This window comes from Nerophis ophidion, linkage group LG17 (assembly GCF_033978795.1).
Source record: "Nerophis ophidion isolate RoL-2023_Sa linkage group LG17, RoL_Noph_v1.0, whole genome shotgun sequence".
Classification (NCBI taxonomy): Eukaryota; Metazoa; Chordata; class Actinopteri; order Syngnathiformes; family Syngnathidae; genus Nerophis; species Nerophis ophidion.
Genome location: NC_084627.1, coordinates 6,782,247 through 6,799,580, shown reverse-complemented (window position 1 = coordinate 6,799,580; position 17,334 = coordinate 6,782,247). Strand labels below are relative to the sequence as shown.

At 49.9% G+C, this 17,334-nt stretch overlaps 3 protein-coding genes across 4 annotated transcripts; 2 read left to right on the top strand and 1 right to left on the bottom strand.

Moving 5' to 3' along the window:
* Positions 1-2,115: 2,115 nt before the first annotated feature.
* On the top strand, positions 2,116-2,952 carry LOC133535909 (uncharacterized). The gene is made up of 2 exons (XM_061875960.1): positions 2,116-2,411; positions 2,475-2,952. Exons 1-2 carry the CDS (start codon positions 2,131-2,133, stop codon positions 2,902-2,904), a joined length of 711 nt encoding a protein of 236 aa, XP_061731944.1. The 5' UTR covers positions 2,116-2,130; the 3' UTR covers positions 2,905-2,952.
* Positions 2,953-5,785: 2,833 nt separating this feature from the next.
* On the top strand, positions 5,786-9,283 carry LOC133535904 (C-X-C chemokine receptor type 2-like). The gene is made up of 2 exons (XM_061875951.1): positions 5,786-8,287; positions 8,361-9,283. The coding sequence occupies exon 1, from the start codon at positions 6,966-6,968 to the stop codon at positions 8,040-8,042; it is 1,077 nt and encodes a 358-aa protein (XP_061731935.1). The 5' UTR covers positions 5,786-6,965; the 3' UTR covers positions 8,043-8,287; positions 8,361-9,283.
* LOC133535899 (mucin-2-like) lies at positions 8,798-17,063 on the bottom strand. 2 transcript variants are annotated; one of them, XM_061875942.1, is made up of 6 exons: positions 15,507-17,063; positions 15,367-15,437; positions 15,191-15,292; positions 14,591-15,115; positions 14,318-14,495; positions 8,798-9,583 (listed from the first exon to the last, which is right to left on the bottom strand). In XM_061875942.1, the coding sequence occupies exons 1-6, from the start codon at positions 15,605-15,607 to the stop codon at positions 9,331-9,333; spliced, it is 1,230 nt and encodes a 409-aa protein (XP_061731926.1). In that variant the 5' UTR covers positions 15,608-17,063; the 3' UTR covers positions 8,798-9,330. The 2 variants fall into 2 exon arrangements, with proteins under 2 accessions (XP_061731926.1, XP_061731925.1); XM_061875941.1 differs by having other exon boundaries at positions 15,367-17,057.
* Between the last annotated feature and the right edge of the window lie 271 nt (positions 17,064-17,334).

Sequence of the window (17,334 nt, the reverse complement as noted above, 5' to 3'; positions counted from 1 at the left end):
TATGAAGTGTTCCTGAGCCCATGTGGTGATATCCTTTAGAGATTGATGTTGGTTTTTGATACAGTGCCGTCTGAGGGATGGAAGGTCACGGTCATTCAATGTTGGTTTCTGGCCATGCCGCTTACGTGGAGTGATTTCTCCAGATTCTCTGAACCTTTTGATGATATTATGGAGCGTAGATGTTGAAATCCCTCAATTTCTTGCAATGTCACTTTCAGAAAGGTTGTTCTTAAACTGTTTGACTATTTGCTCACACAGTTGTGGACAAAGGGGTGTACCTCGCCCCATCCTTTCTTGTGAAAGACTGAGCATTTTTTGGGAAGCTGTTTTTATAGCCAATCATGGCACCCACCTGTTCCCAATTAGCCTGCACACCTGTGGGATGTTCCAAATAAGCGTTTGATGAGCATTCCTCAACTTTATCAGTATTTATTGCCACCTTTCCTAACTTCTTTGTCACGTGTTGCTGGCATCAAATTCTAAAGTTAATGATTATTTGCCAAAAAAAAAAATGTTCATGAGTTTGAACATGAAATATGTTGTCTTTGTTCAACTGAATATGGCTTGAAAAGGATTTGCAAATCATTGTATTCTGTTTATATTTACATCTAACACCATTTCCCAACTCATATGGAAACGGGGTTTGTAGAAGTGGTGTGTACATACAGCTACAAAGTGGTGTGTACATACAGCTACAAAGTGGTGTGTACATACAGCTACAAAGTGGTGTGTACATACAGCTACAAAGTGGTGTGTACATACAGCTACAAAGTGGTGTGTACATACAGCTACAAAGTGGTGTGTACATACAGCTACAAAGTGGTGTGTACATACAGCTACAAAGTGGTGTGTACATACAGCTACAAAGTGGTGTGTACATACAGCTACAAAGTGGTGTGTACATACAGCTACAAAGTGGTGTGTACATACAGCTACAAAGTGGTGTGTACATACAGCTACAAAGAGGTGTGTACATACAGCTACAAAGTGGTGTGTACATACAGCTACAAAGTGGTGTGTACATACAGCTACAAAGTGGTGTGTACATACAGCTACAAAGTGGTGTGTACATACAGCTACAAAGTGGTGTGTACATACAGCTACAAAGTGGTGTGTACATACAGCTACAAAGTGGTGTGTACATACAGCTACAAAGTGGTGTGTACATACAGCTACAAAGTGGTGTGTACATACAGCTACAAAGTGGTGTGTACATACAGCTACAAAGTGGTGTGTGCATACAGCTACAAAGTGGTGTGTACATACAGCTACAAAGAGGTGTGTACATACAGCTACAAAGTGGTGTGTACATACAGCTACAAAATGGTGTGTACATACAGCTACAAAGTGGTGTGTACATACAGCTACAAAGTGGTGTGTACATACAGCTACAAAGTGGTGTGTACATACAGCTACAAAGTGGTGTGTACATACAGCTACAAAGTGGTGTGTACATACAGCTACAAAGTGGTGTGTACATACAGCTACAAAGTGGTGTGTACATACAGCTACAAAGTGGTGTGTACATACAGCTACAAAGTGGTGTGTACATCCAGCTACAAAGTGGTGTGTACATACAGCTACAAAGTGGTGTGTACATCCAGCTACAAAGTGGTGTGTACATACAGCTACAAAGTGGTGTGTACATACAGCTACAAAGTGGTGTGTACATACAGCTACAAAGTGGTGTGTGCATACAGCTACAAAGTGGTGTGTACATACAGCTACAAAGTGGTGTGTGCATACAGCTACAAAGTGGTGTGTACATACAGCTACAAAGTGGTGTGTACATACAGCTACAAAGTGGTGTGTACATACAGCTACAAAGTGGTGTGTACATACAGCTACAAAGTGGTGTGTACATACAGCTACAAAGTGGTATGTACATACAGCTACAAAGTGGTGTGTACATACAGCTACAAAGTGGTGTGTACATACAGCTACAAAGTGGTGTGTACATACAGCTAGAAAAGTCAAAGAACAATACAGGTGTGCTCATGCGAGACCTGGCCCAGGTGCAACAGTCTTGGGGCGGAGCCGACTCAACACACCGTCTTGTGTTCTCACCACACCTGTGCAGCAGAAGCCCCCAAACAGGTCCGGAGACGGGTTGAGGGTGCGGCGCCCGGAATGCCGAACGGACCGGCTGGGCACAATAGCAGCGTGGGCCACGCCCCGTGGGCGGAGCCCCGCAGGTGTGAAGACACAGCAGATCCCAGCAAGAAGTCACTTTGTCGTGCGGCAGGTAAGAAGCGTCCTCCTTCCTTCCAGAAGAGTCCGCCCCACACTCAGCCAGTCTTCCCCATCATGTCGGAGACCGCCGAGGCCTTGTCGGCCAACCAGGAGAGTCGCAGGAACGTGACCATCGAGATCACCAACCTGACCAGCGACTACGCCCTCATGAACCCCAAGTGAGTACAGGTGAGCGTCCATCTGGTCCTCCCAGAGTGAGCAGCGGCTGTCTTCCCTCCCAGGGTCTTCCTGGACAGCGGCAACTGCCACAGCCCCCCCCAGCCCACGGTGCGCCCCCTCAAGACCGAGGTGTGCAACTTCAGCAAGAGCAAGGCGGCCACCTCGGGCGCGGTGGGCGTGATGACCTACGAGATCTTCCACCGGCAGAGCAACCAGCCGCTGGAGAAGCTGGCCATCATGTTCTCCGTGCCCTTCGACTACCGCCTGTACAAGAACTGGGTGGGTGTGGGTCTCTACCCCACGGGCCGGGACACGGACCAGAACCTCTACAAGGAGATGTACTACGACAAGGACATGAAGAGCTTCGTGCGCCAGGAGGCCAGCGGCTGCTGCCTGGACTTCCACGACACCAAGATGGACGTCAAGGTCACCATGTCCCCCGTCGGACGCGCCATCATGAAGGTGGAGCTGTGGGACAAGCTCTTCACCTGAAACTCACCTGTCACCTGTCACACCTCCGCAATAAAGATGACACACACACCTGCTGCCTCTTCTTGTCTGACCTGCTCCGCAACCAAATATAATACTTTCACTCCCTTACTCCAGTAACTTTGATATGATTTGTTGTGATCACTCTGCCAGTAATATTACTTTTATCAGTTACTCAGTAACTTTAATGACTAATTTTGATATGATTTGTTGTGATCACTCTGCCAGTAATATTACTTTTATCAGTTACTCAGTAACTTTAATGACTAATCTTGATATGATTTGTTGTGATCACTCTGCCAGTAATATTACTTTCACTCCCTTACTCAAGTAACTTTAATGACTAATCTTGATATGATTCGTTGTGATCACTCAGCTGGAATTTCAAAGTAACTAATCCTTTTACTCAGTTACTCAAGTAACTTTAATGACTAATCTTGATATGATTCGTTATGATCACTCAGCTGGAATTACAAAGTAACTAATCCTTTTACTCAGTTACTCAAGTAACTTTAATGACTAAACTTGATATGATTGGTTGTGATCACTCTGCCAGTAATATTACTTTCACTCCCTTACTCGAGTAACTTTAATGACTAAACTTGATATGATTGGTTGTGATCACTTTGCCAGTAATATTACTTTCACTCTCTTACTCCAGTAACTTTGATATGATTTGTTGTGATCCCTCAGTCAGTAATATTACTTTTATCAGTTACTCAGTAACTTTAATGACTAATCTTGATATGATTCGTTGTGATCACTCAGCTGGAATTACAAAGTAACTAATCCTTTTACTCAGTTACTCAAGTAACTTTAATGACTAAACTTGATATGATTGGTTGTGATCACTCAGCCGGTATTAATACTTTTATCAGTTACTCAGTAACTTTAATAACTAATCTTGATATGACTTGTGATCACTCAGCTGGACTTCAAAGTAACTAATACTTTTACTCAGTTACTCAAGTAACTTTAATGTGATCAGTAATATTACTTTCACTCCCTTACTCAAGTAACTTTGATATGATTTGTTGTGATCACTCATCCGGTATTATTACTTTTACTCAGTTACTCAAGTAACTTGAATGACTAAACTTGATATAATTTGTTGTGATCACTCAGCCGGTATTAATACTTTTATCAGTTACTCAGTAACTTTAATGACTAATCTTGATATGACTTGTGATCACTCAGCTGGACTTCAAAGTAACTAATACTTTTACTCAGTTACTCAAGTAACTTTAATGACTAAATTTGATATGATTTGTTGTGATCACTCAGCTGGACTTACAAAGTAACTAATACTTTTACTCAGTTACATCCACATGTGTTATTAGAGTTAAGTGTGATCTTTTATTCTACTTCTTCATGTTCTTTAGGAGGATTTGTGGTTGGTCACATGTTTGGTCACATGGTTGGTCACATGGTTGGTCACATGTTTGGTCACATGGTTGGTCACATGGTTGGTCACATGGTTGGTCACATGGTTGGTCACATGTTTGGTCACATGGTTGGTCACATGTTTGGTCACATGGTTGGTCACATGTTTGGTCACATGGTTGGTCACATGTTTGGTCACATGGTTGCAGACTCCAGGAGCCAAGTGGAGCAGCAGGTCTTCCTGAAAATATGAAACACCTCCCTGGCATGGAGCAATGTGTCACCGCCCACACACACACACACACACACACACTCACCTACAGACACACACACCTACACACACACACACACCTACAGACACACACACCTACACACACACACACACCTACAGACACACACACCTACACACACACACACACACACACACACACACACACACACTCACCTACAGACACACACACACACACCTACAGACACACACACCTACACACACACACACACACCTACAGACACACACACACAGACACAGACACTAATACACACTCACCTACAGACACACGCACCTACGCACACACACACACCTACAGACACACACACACACAGACACAGACACTAATACACACTCACCTACAGACACACACACCCACACACACACACACACTCACCTACAGACACACACACCTACACATACACACACCTACACACACACCTACACACACACACACACCTACAGACACACACACCTACACACACACACACACACACACACTCACCTACAGACACACACACACACACCTACAGACACACACACACACACACACCTACACACACACACACCTACAGACACACACACACAGACACAGACACTAATACACACTCACCTACAGACACACGCACCTACGCACACACACACACCTACAGACACACACACACACAGACACAGACACTAATACACACTCACCTACAGACACACACACCCACACACACACACACACTCACCTACAGACACACACACCTACACATACACACACCTACACACACACCTACACACACACACACACCTACAGACACACACACCTACACACACACACACACACACACACACACACACACTCACCTACAGACACACACACACACACACCTACAGACACACACACCTACACACACACACACACACCTACAGACACACACACACAGACACAGACACTAATACACACTCACCTACAGACACACGCACTTACGCACACACACACACCTACAGACACACACACACACAGACACAGACACTAATACACACTCACCTACAGACACACACACCCACACACACACACACACTCACCTACAGACACACACACCCACACACACACACACACTCACCTACAGACACACACACCTACACATACACACACCTACACATACACACACCTACACATACACACACCTACACACACACACACACCTACAGACACACACACCTACACACACACACACACACACACACACACACACTCACCTACAGACACACACACACACACCTACAGACACACACACCTACACACACACACACACACACACACACACACACACTCACCTACAGACACACACACACACACCTACAGACACACACACCTACACACACACACACACACCTAGAGACACACACACACACACCTACAGACACACACACACACAGACACAGACACTAATACACACTCACCTACAGACACACACACCCACACACACACACACACTCACCTACAGACACACACACCTACACATACACACACCTACACACACACACACACCTACAGACACACACACACACAGACACAGACACTAATACACACTCACCTACAGACACACACACACACACACACCTAGACACACACACTCACCTACAGACACACACACCTACACATACACACACCTACACACACACACACACCTACAGACACACACACACACAGACACAGACACTAATACACACTCACCTACAGACACACACACACACACACACCTAGACACACACACTCACCTACAGACACACACACCTACACATACACACACCTACACACACACACACACCTACAGACACACACACACACAGACACAGACACTAATACACACTCACCTACAGACACACACACACACACACCTACACACACACACACACACCTACAGACACACACACACACAGACACAGACACTAATACACACTCACCTACAGACACACACACACACACACACCTAGACACACACACACACCTACAGACACACACACACACACAGACACAGACACTAATACACACTCACCTACAGACACACGCACTTACGCATACACACACACACACCTACACACACACCTACACACACACACCTACACACACACACCTACACACACACACCTACACACACACACACGGCAAGCATTAAAAAGACAGCAAGACAAACAGGAAGTGTTCCTTTCACAACAAACCTCCCTTCCTGTTTCCACACCGACTTTGTTTCTTCACCTGCGGCCCGGCGGTCGTCAGGGTCCAGAAGACCACGTGACCCGGGGAGAAACTTCCTTGCCATGGCAACCACCCTCCCCATGGCGGCAGGAAGTGTGGCGAGAGGAAGTCGGGCCAGGATCCACAGAGCGCTCGTCCTCCTCGGCGAGTCAAACCTTCCGGCTGATCATGTCCATCATCGTGAACTTCGACTACGGTTATTTCGACCTCCTCAATGACTCCGCCCACAGCAACCACACGGTGTTCGTGGTGGATCCCGGCACGCTGCCGTGCGAGGTGCGGCCCCTGGACGCCCGCGCCGCCACGGCGCTGAGCGTGCTCCTGGTGGCCATCTTCCTCCTGGCCATCCCCGGGAACCTGCTGGTGGCGTGCGTGATCGCGCACAGTCGGCGCACGCTGACGCCGTCCGACGTGTACCTGTTCCACCTGACGCTGGCGGACGGGCTGATGGCGCTGACCGTGCCTTTCTGGGCGGCGGCGCTGACTCAGGGCTGGATCTTCGGCGACGGCATGTGCAAGGCGCTCAACCTGATCTTCGAGACCAACTTCTACAGCAGCATCCTCTTCCTGGCGTGCATCAGCGTGGACCGCTACCTGGCCATCGTGCGCGCCAACCAGGCCCTCGGGAGCCAGCAGAGGAAGTGCAGCCGGCTGGTGTGCGGCGCCGTGTGGGCCCTGGGGAGCGCCCTGGCTCTGCCCGCGCTCTTCAACGACGCCGTCCGAGCGGACCAGGACTCGGACAGGATGTCGTGCTCCGAGAGCTTCGACGTGGGCAGCGCCCCCGTGTGGAGGATCGCCACGCGCGGTTTCCGACATTTTTTCGGCTTCCTGCTCCCCCTGGTGGTCATGGTGGTCTGCTACGGCGTCACCGTCGCCAGGTTGCTGCGCACGCGGGGCTTCCACAAGCACCGCGCCATGCGGGTCATCGTGGCCGTGGTGGTGGGCTTCCTGCTGTGCTGGACCCCGTACCACCTGGCCCTGATGGCGGACACCATCTTGAGGGCGGAGCTGGTCCGCTTCGACTGCGGCGAGCGGCGGGCGGTCAGCACGGCGCTGCTTCTGAGCAACAGCTTAGCTCTGCTGCACAGCGGCATCAACCCGCTGCTCTACGCCTTCGTGGGCAAGAAGTTCCGCAAGAACATGAGGACCCTCCTGCACAGGAAGGTCGGACCGGAAGGAGCGTCCGGCTCCAAGTTCAGCAGGTCCACATCTCAGACCTCCGAGGGCCACGGCGCTCTGGCCTGAAACGGGAGCTGGAGGACTGCGCCAAGGTCCGGGGCGCCCGACCTCTCCCACCCGGGGCCGCAGACATTTCCCGGTTTTCACCTTCAGAACCAGGACAATGCCTAGGTTTTCTTCACAGAGGTCCTTTAAAAGCCCAACTAAAATGCTAACGGTTAGCACGATGGCAAGGTAGGAAACATAAATAGATAAAAGCTGGCATGTTAACAGTACTATGCTAACATGCTAACGGTTAGCACGATGGCAAGGTAGGAAACATAAATAGATAAAAGCTGGCATGTTAACAGATGCTAACATGCTAACGGTTAGCACGATGGCAAGGTAGGAAACATAAATAGATAAAAGCTGGCATGTCGACAGTACTATGCTAACATGCTAACGGTTAGCACGATGGTAAGGTAGGAATAATAGACAAATGCTAGCATGCTAACAGTACTATGCTAACAGTTAGCATCTGTGAAATACCAAAATATATGACACTGATGTGTATACCTGCTAAATTAGCTACAAAAGCTAGTATGCTAATGTTATCATGCTAAAATACAAATTGTAGCACATGTCAAGCACATAAAAAGGATTACTCTGCGATGGGTACCAGAAAAATGTGTTACAAATGCAAACATGGTAACGTTAGAAGACGTCAAGTAGCAAAATAGAAATGAACTAAAAGCTGGGATTAAAGTGTGCATGCTGACAGTACTATGCTAATAATAGCATGCTTACAGTTAGCATCAGCAAAATACCAAAATATATGACAGTTTTTTTGATCGATTGATACATTTATTAGTAGATTGCACAGTACAGTACATATTATGTACAATTGACCACTAAATGGTAACACCCCAATAAGTTTTACAACTTGTTTAAGTCGGGGTCCACCTTCATCAATTCACTGATGTATATACCTGCTAAATTAGCTACAAAAGCTAGCATGCTAATGTCTGCATGCTTACATATGAACAACAAACCTTAGTAGTCTGCCATGTGTACCAGGAAGATTTGGTAAAAATGCTAGCATGGTAACATTAGCATACATCAAGTAACAAAATATAACTTATTAGCTAAAAGCTGGCCTATTAAGGTTAGCATGCTAACAGGTAGCATTCATCAAATAAAAAACCCCTGCAAAATGAAGTCAATATTAGTGTGCTAACAAATGCTATACATTAGCTCAACTTTGGACACCTGGGTCATGTGACCTCACTATTCATGTGGCAAACAATAAAAGCAGGATGAAACCTTCACGTCTGGGGCAACTTTTATTTTGTAGGAGCTGAAGAGGAAGGTGGAGTTAGCGAGCGGGGTCCACGCCGCTCCTCCAGCCCACCAGGTAGACCAACACGGGCAGGATGCTGACGGTGCCCAGCGTCAGGGCCACCGCCAGCCCATGCGGGGCGTCCTCCAGGGGGCGCTCTTGGCGGGGACACTGCTGGAAGAAGCTGCTGTGGACCTGCAGGAACAAGTCCTGGACTTGGCTGTTGGGATAGAAGCAGCCGGCCCAGTGGGACAACTCCTCCAAGCACAGCGTCATGTCGTTGTACGCCCTGCCCGACACAACATGGACGCTCACAACATGCCCGACACAACATGGACGCTCACAACATGGCCGACACAACATGGACGCTCACAACATGCCCGACACAACATGGACGCTCACAACATGCCCGACACAACATGCCCGACACAACATGCCCGACACAACATGGACGCTCACAACATGGCCGACACAACATGGACGCTCACAACATGCCCGACACAACATGGACGCTCACAACATGCCCGACACAACATGGACGCTCACAACATGCCCGACACAACATGCCCGACACAACATGCCCGACACAACATGGACGCTCACAACATGGCCGACACAACATGGACGCTCACAACATGCCCGACACAACATGGCCGACACAACATGCCCGACACAACATGCCCGACACAACATGGACGCTCACAACATGGACGCTCACAACATGCCCGACACAACATGCCCGACACAACATGGACGCTCACAACATGCCCGACACAACATGGACGCTCACAACATGCCCGACACAACATGGACGCTCACAACATGCCCGACACAACATGGACGCTCACAACATGCCCGACACAACATGCCCGACACAACATGGCCGACACAACATGGACGCTCACAACATGCCCGACACAACATGGCCGACACAACATGGACGCTCACAACATGCCCGACACAACATGGACGCTCACAACATGCCCGACACAACATGGCCGACACAACATGGCCGACACAACATGGACGCTCACAACATGGCCGCTCACAACATGGCCGACACAACATGCCCGACACAACATGGCAGACACAACATGGCCGACACAACATGGACGCTCACAACATGGCAGACACAACATGGCCGACACAACATGGCAGACACAACATGGCAGACACAACATGGCCGACACAACATGGACGCTCACAACATGCCCGACACAACATGGCCGACACAACATGGACGCTCACAACATGCCCGACACAACATGGACGCTCACAACATGCCCGACACAACATGGCCGACACAACATGGCCGACACAACATGGACGCTCACAACATGGACGCTCACAACATGGCCGACACAACATGGCAGACACAACATGGCCGACACAACATGGCCGACACAACATGGACGCTCACAACATGGCAGACACAACATGGCCGACACAACATGGCAGACACAACATGGCAGACACAACATGGCCGACACAACATGGCAGACACAACATGGCCGACACAACATGGCAGACACAACATGGCAGACACAACATGGCCGACACAACATGGCAGACACAACATGGCAGACACAACATGGCAGACACAACATGGCAGACACAACATGGCCGACACAACATGGACGCTCACAACATGGCAGACACAACATGGACGCTCACAACATGCCCGACACAACATGCCCGACACAACATGGCAGACACAACATGGCAGACACAACATGGCAGACACAACATGGACGCTCACAACATGGCAGACACAACATGGCCGACACAACATGGACGCTCACAACATGGCCGACACAACATGCCCGACACAACATGCCCGACACAACATGGCCGACACAACATGGCCGACACAACATGCCCGACACAACATGCCCGACACAACATGGCCGACACAACATGGACGCTCACAACATGCCCGACACAACATGGCCGACACAACATGGCCGACACAACATGGACGCTCACAACATGCCCGACACAACATGGCCGACACAACATGGCCGACACAACATGGACGCTCACAACATGGCCGCTCACAACATGGCCGACACAACATGCCCGACACAACATGGCAGACACAACATGGCCGACACAACATGGACGCTCACAACATGGCAGACACAACATGGCCGACACAACATGGCAGACACAACATGGCAGACACAACATGGCCGACACAACATGGACGCTCACAACATGCCCGACACAACATGGCCGACACAACATGGACGCTCACAACATGCCCGACACAACATGGACGCTCACAACATGCCCGACACAACATGGCCGACACAACATGGCCGACACAACATGGACGCTCACAACATGGCCGACACAACATGGACGCTCACAACATGGCCGACACAACATGCCCGACACAACATGCCCGACACAACATGGCCGACACAACATGGACGCTCACAACATGCCCGACACAACATGGCCGACACAACATGGACGCTCACAACATGCCCGACACAACATGGACGCTCACAACATGCCCGACACAACATGGCCGACACAACATGGCCGACACAACATGGACGCTCACAACATGGCCGCTCACAACATGGCAGACACAACATGGCCGACACAACATGGCCGACACAACATGGACGCTCACAACATGGCAGACACAACATGGCCGACACAACATGGCAGACACAACATGGCCGACACAACATGGCCGACACAACATGGCAGACACAACATGGCCGACACAACATGGCAGACACAACATGGCCGACACAACATGGCAGACACAACATGGCAGACACAACATGGCCGACACAACATGGCAGACACAACATGGCAGACACAACATGGCAGACACAACATGGCAGACACAACATGGCCGACACAACATGGACGCTCACAACATGGCAGACACAACATGGACGCTCACAACATGCCCGACACAACATGCCCGACACAACATGGCAGACACAACATGGCAGACACAACATGGCAGACACAACATGGCCGACACAACATGGACGCTCACAACATGGCAGACACAACATGGACGCTCACAACATGCCCGACACAACATGGACGCTCACAACATGGCCGACACAACATGGACGCTCACAACATGCCCGACACAACATGGACGCTCACAACATGGCAGACACAACATGGACGCTCACAACATGGCAGACACAACATGGACGCTCACAACATGGCAGACACAACATGGACGCTCAAAACATGCCCGACACAACATGGCCGACACAACATGGACGCTCACAACATGGCCGACACAACATGGACGCTCACAACATGGCCGCTCACAACATGGCAGACACAACATGGACGCTCACAACATGGCCGCTCACAACATGCCCGACACAACATGGACGCTCACAACATGCCCGACACAACATGGCAGACACAACATGGCCGACACAACATGGCCGACACAACATGGCCGACACAACATGGCCGACACAACATGGACGCTCACAACATGGCAGACACAACATGGCCGACACAACATGGCAGACACAACATGGCCGACACAACATGGACGCTCACAACATGGCAGACACAACATGGCCGACACAACATGGCAGACACAACATGGCAGACACAACATGGCCGACACAACATGGCAGACACAACATGGCCGACACAACATGGCAGACACAACATGGCAGACACAACATGGCCGACACAACATGGCAGACACAACATGGCAGACACAACATGGCAGACACAACATGGCCGACACAACATGGACGCTCACAACATGGCAGACACAACATGGACGCTCACAACATGCCCGACACAACATGCCCGACACAACATGGCAGACACAACATGGCAGACACAACATGGCAGACACAACATGGCAGACACAACATGCCCGACACAACATGCCCGACACAACATGGCAGACACAACATGGCAGACACAACATGGCAGACACAACATGGCAGACACAACATGGCCGACACAACATGGACGCTCACAACATGGCAGACACAACATGGACGCTCACAACATGGCCGACACAACATGGACGCTCACAACATGGCCGACACAACATGGACGCTCACAACATGGCCGACACAACATGCCCGACACAACATGGCCGACACAACATGGACGCTCACAACATGCCCGACACAACATGGCCGACACAACATGGACGCTCACAACATGGCAGACACAACATGGCCGACACAACATGGCAGACACAACATGGCAGACACAACATGGCCGACACAACATGGCAGACACAACATGGCAGACACAACATGGCAGACACAACATGGCCGACACAACATGGCAGACACAACATGGCAGACACAACATGGCAGACACAACATGGCCGACACAACATGGCAGACACAACATGGCAGACACAACATGGCAGACACAACATGGCCGACACAACATGGCAGACACAACATGGCAGACACAACATGGCAGACACAACATGGCCGACACAACATGGACGCTCACAACATGGCAGACACAACATGGACGCTCACAACATGCCCGACACAACATGCCCGACACAACATGGCAGACACAACATGGCAGACACAACATGGCAGACACAACATGGCAGACACAACATGGCAGACACAACATGCCCGACACAACATGGCAGACACAACATGGCAGACACAACATGGCAGACACAACATGCCCGACACAACATGGACGCTCACAACATGGCCGACACAACATGGACGCTCACAACATGCCCGACACAACATGGCCGACACAACATGGCCGACACAACATGGACGCTCACAACATGCCCGACACAACATGGCCGACACAACATGGACGCTCACAACATGCCCGACACAACATGGCCGACACAACATGCCCGACACAACATGGCAGACACACAAGATGGCAGACACACAAGATGGCAGACACACAAGATGGCAGACACACAAGATGGCAGACACACAAGATGGCAGACACACAAGATGGCACTAGTGAGTGAGTGAGTGAGTGAGTGAGTGAGTGAGTGAGTTACATGATGACGCGGTCCAGCAGCAGGCAGTGTTGATCAGGTGACAAGTGCTCCATCTGCTGGTAGAAAGTAGAAGCACACAGGGCCTGACTCGCTGCCACCAGATCCTCTTCTCGACACACACCTGATGATGATGATGAGGATGAGGATGCTAGATGGTCCTCGTAGTCCTGGAACTTCTCTGCACGCACACACACACACACATTCCACGCCAATCACTCATCTGTGTGTTTGTGCGTGTGTGTGTGTGTGTGTGTGTGTGTGTTTGCTAAGTACCTTTATCCTCAGACACAAAGTTCTGGGTTTGGTTCTCCAGGTCCTTGTGGATCTGGTTCAGTTGGTCCTCAATAGAAGGGGGTCTTGTCAGATTGGTGAAACCAGGTCCCATCGGACCCTTGAGACCGGGTCTTGTCAGATTGGTGAAACCAGGTCCCGCCGGACCCGTGAGACTGGGTCTTGTGGGACCCGTGAGACCGGGTCTTGTCAGATTGGTGGAACCAGGTCCTGTTGGTCCCGTGAGACCGGGTCTTGTCAGATTGGTGAAACCAGGTCCCGCCGGACCCGTGAGACTGGGTCTTGTGGGACCCGTGAGACCGGGTCTTGTCAGATTGGTGGAACCAGGTCCTGTTAGTCCCGTGAGACCGGGTCTTGTCAGATTGGTGGAACCAGGTCCTGTTGGTCCCGTGAGACCGGGTCTTGTCAGATTGGTGGAACCAGGTCCTGTCGGACCCGTGAGACCGGGTCTTGTCAGATTGGTGGAACCAGGTCCCGTTGGACCCGTGAAACCGGGTCTTGTGGGACCTGTGAGAGCATCCAGAAGCTGTCAGGACCCAAAGTGGTATTTTGTGTGCCAACAGAACCTCCTCTGGGACTCACCTGAGCTTGTGAAGTACCGGCTGGAAGACGGAAGGTTCTGGACCGGTGTTGGTTCTGTTTGCTTCTGCTCTGTCCCGCTCGCACACAAGGAATCCACCAGACCTGACCATGGAGGCCACAGGACTTGGTGACAGACCAAGAAGGTGACAAACAACAGCAAGTTGCCTCATACTTACCCATCAGGAGTGCCATGGCCAGCGGGAGATGGAGCGCCATCCTGACCCCTGCACTGACTCCTCTGGCACGCCTTCTCTCACCCTCACCCTGCCCTGGGACTAATGCCATCCTGACCCCTGCACTGACTCCTCTGGCACACCTTCTCTCACCCTGCCCTGGGACTAATGCCATCCTGACCCCTGCACTGACTCCTCTGGCACGCCTTCTCTCACCCTCACCCTGCCCTGGGACTAATGCCATCCTGACCCCTGCACTGACTCCTCTGGCACGCCTTCCTTCACCCTGCCCTCAGACCTGCTCCACTCCACACCACATGGCCCACCCTCTCTGCAGCATGTGTGTGTGTGTGTGTGTGTGTGTGTGTCTATGGGTGTGTGAGTCTTTAAGTGTGTTTGTTTTTAAGAGTGTGTTCTGAGTGAATGTGTGTGCACATGTGTGTGTGTCTGTGTCTATGGGTGTGTGTGTTTGTCTTTAAGAGTGTGTTCTGAGTGAATGTGTGTGCACATGTGTGTGTGTCTGTGTCTATGGGTGTGTGTGTTTGTCTTTAAGAGTGTGTTCTGAGTGAATGTGTGTGTGCGCATGTGTCCGTGTGTGTCTGTGTGCCTGTGTGTGTCTGTGTGCCTGTGTGTGTCTGTGTGTGTGTCTTTAAGTGTGTTTGTTTTTAAGAGTGTGTTCTGAGTGAATGTGTGTGTCTGTGTGTACACATGTGTGTGTGTGTGTGTTTGTCTTTAAGAGTGTGTTCTGAGTGAATGTGTGTGGGTGTGTGTCTGTCTATAGGTGTGTGAGTCTTTAAGTGTGTTTGTTTTTAAGTGTGTGTTCTGAGTGAATGTGTGTGTATGTCTGTGTGTGCACATGTGTCTGTGTGTGTGTCTATGGGTGTGTGTCTTTAAGTGTGTTTGTCTTTAAGAGTGTGTTCTGAGTGAATGTGTGTGTGTGTCTGTGTGTCTGCCCATAGGTGTGTGAGTCTTTAAGTGTGTTTGTCTTTAAGTGTGTGTTCTGAGTGAATGTGTGTGTATGTCTGTGTGTGCACATGTGTGTGTGTGCGTGTGTGTGTGTCTATGGGTGTGTGTCTTTAAGTGTGTTTGTTTTTAAGTGTGTGTTCTGAGTGAATGCGTGTGTATGTCTGTGTGTGCGTGTGTCTGTGTGTGTGTCCATGGGTGTGTGTCTTTAAGTGTGTTTGTCTTTAAGAGTGTGTTCTGAGTGAATGTGTATGGGTGTCTGTGTGTGTGTGTGTGTCTGTCTGTCCATAGGTGTGTGAGTCTTTAAGTGTGTTTGTCTTTAAGTGTGTGTTCTGAGTGAATGTGTGTGTTTCTGTGTGTGTGTGTGTGTGAGGGTGTGTGTGTGCCTGCGTGTGTGAGTGTGTGTCTGTCCATAGGTGTGTGAATCTTTAAGTGTGTGTTCTGAGTGAATGGGTTTGTCTTTCTGTATGTGTATGTGTGCGTGTGTGTGTGTCTGTCCATAGGTGTGTGAGTCTTTAAGTGTGTTTGTCTTTAAGTGTGTGTTCTGAGTGAATGTGTGTGTTTCTCTGTGTGTGTGAGTGAGGGTGTGTGTGTGCGTGCGTGTGTGAGTGTGTGTCTGTGTGTGTGTCTATAGGTGTGTGAGTCTTTCAGTGTGTGTTCTGAGTGAATGTGTGTGTATGTGTGTGTGTGAGAGTGAGTGAGGGGGTGTGTGTGTGCGGGTGTGTCTGTGTGTGAGTCTTTAAGTATGTTTGTCTTTAAGTGTGTGTTCTGAGTGAATGTGTGTGTGTGTGTGTGTGTGTGTGTGTGTGTGTGTGTGTGTTTGCATGGTATAAAAGTATAAAAGTGTTGAAGAGGACAGGAAGAAGAAGAAAGTTGATGATGACAATAATGGCGGCAGAGGGCGGCACCTCCACTTCCTGTTGGCCCCTCAGTGGGCGCCACAACCTCTTCAGGCATTTCCTGCCGTGTTAAGTGCACTTTATCTCACACACTTCCTCTTCCTACAGG

Bases quoted from the DNA above. Each gene is read 5' to 3' on its own strand.
- LOC133535909 (XM_061875960.1), top strand. From the start codon at position 2,131: ATGCCGAACGGACCGGCTGGGCACAATAGCAGCGTGGGCCACGCCCCG. The intron at 2,412-2,474 runs GTGAGTACAGGT...CTTCCCTCCCAG, and splicing joins TACGCCCTCATGAACCCCAA to GGTCTTCCTGGACAGCGGCA.
- LOC133535899 (XM_061875941.1), bottom strand. From the start codon at position 15,607: ATGGCATTAGTCCCAGGGCAGGGTGAGGGTGAGAGAAGGCGTGCCAGA. The intron at 14,496-14,590 runs GTACTTAGCAAA...GTGTGCGTGCAG, and splicing joins CTTTGTGTCTGAGGATAAAG to AGAAGTTCCAGGACTACGAG. The intron at 9,584-14,317 runs GTAACTCACTCA...TGTGTCGGGCAG, and splicing joins CTGCTGGACCGCGTCATCAT to GGCGTACAACGACATGACGC.
- LOC133535904 (XM_061875951.1), top strand. From the start codon at position 6,966: ATGTCCATCATCGTGAACTTCGACTACGGTTATTTCGACCTCCTCAAT.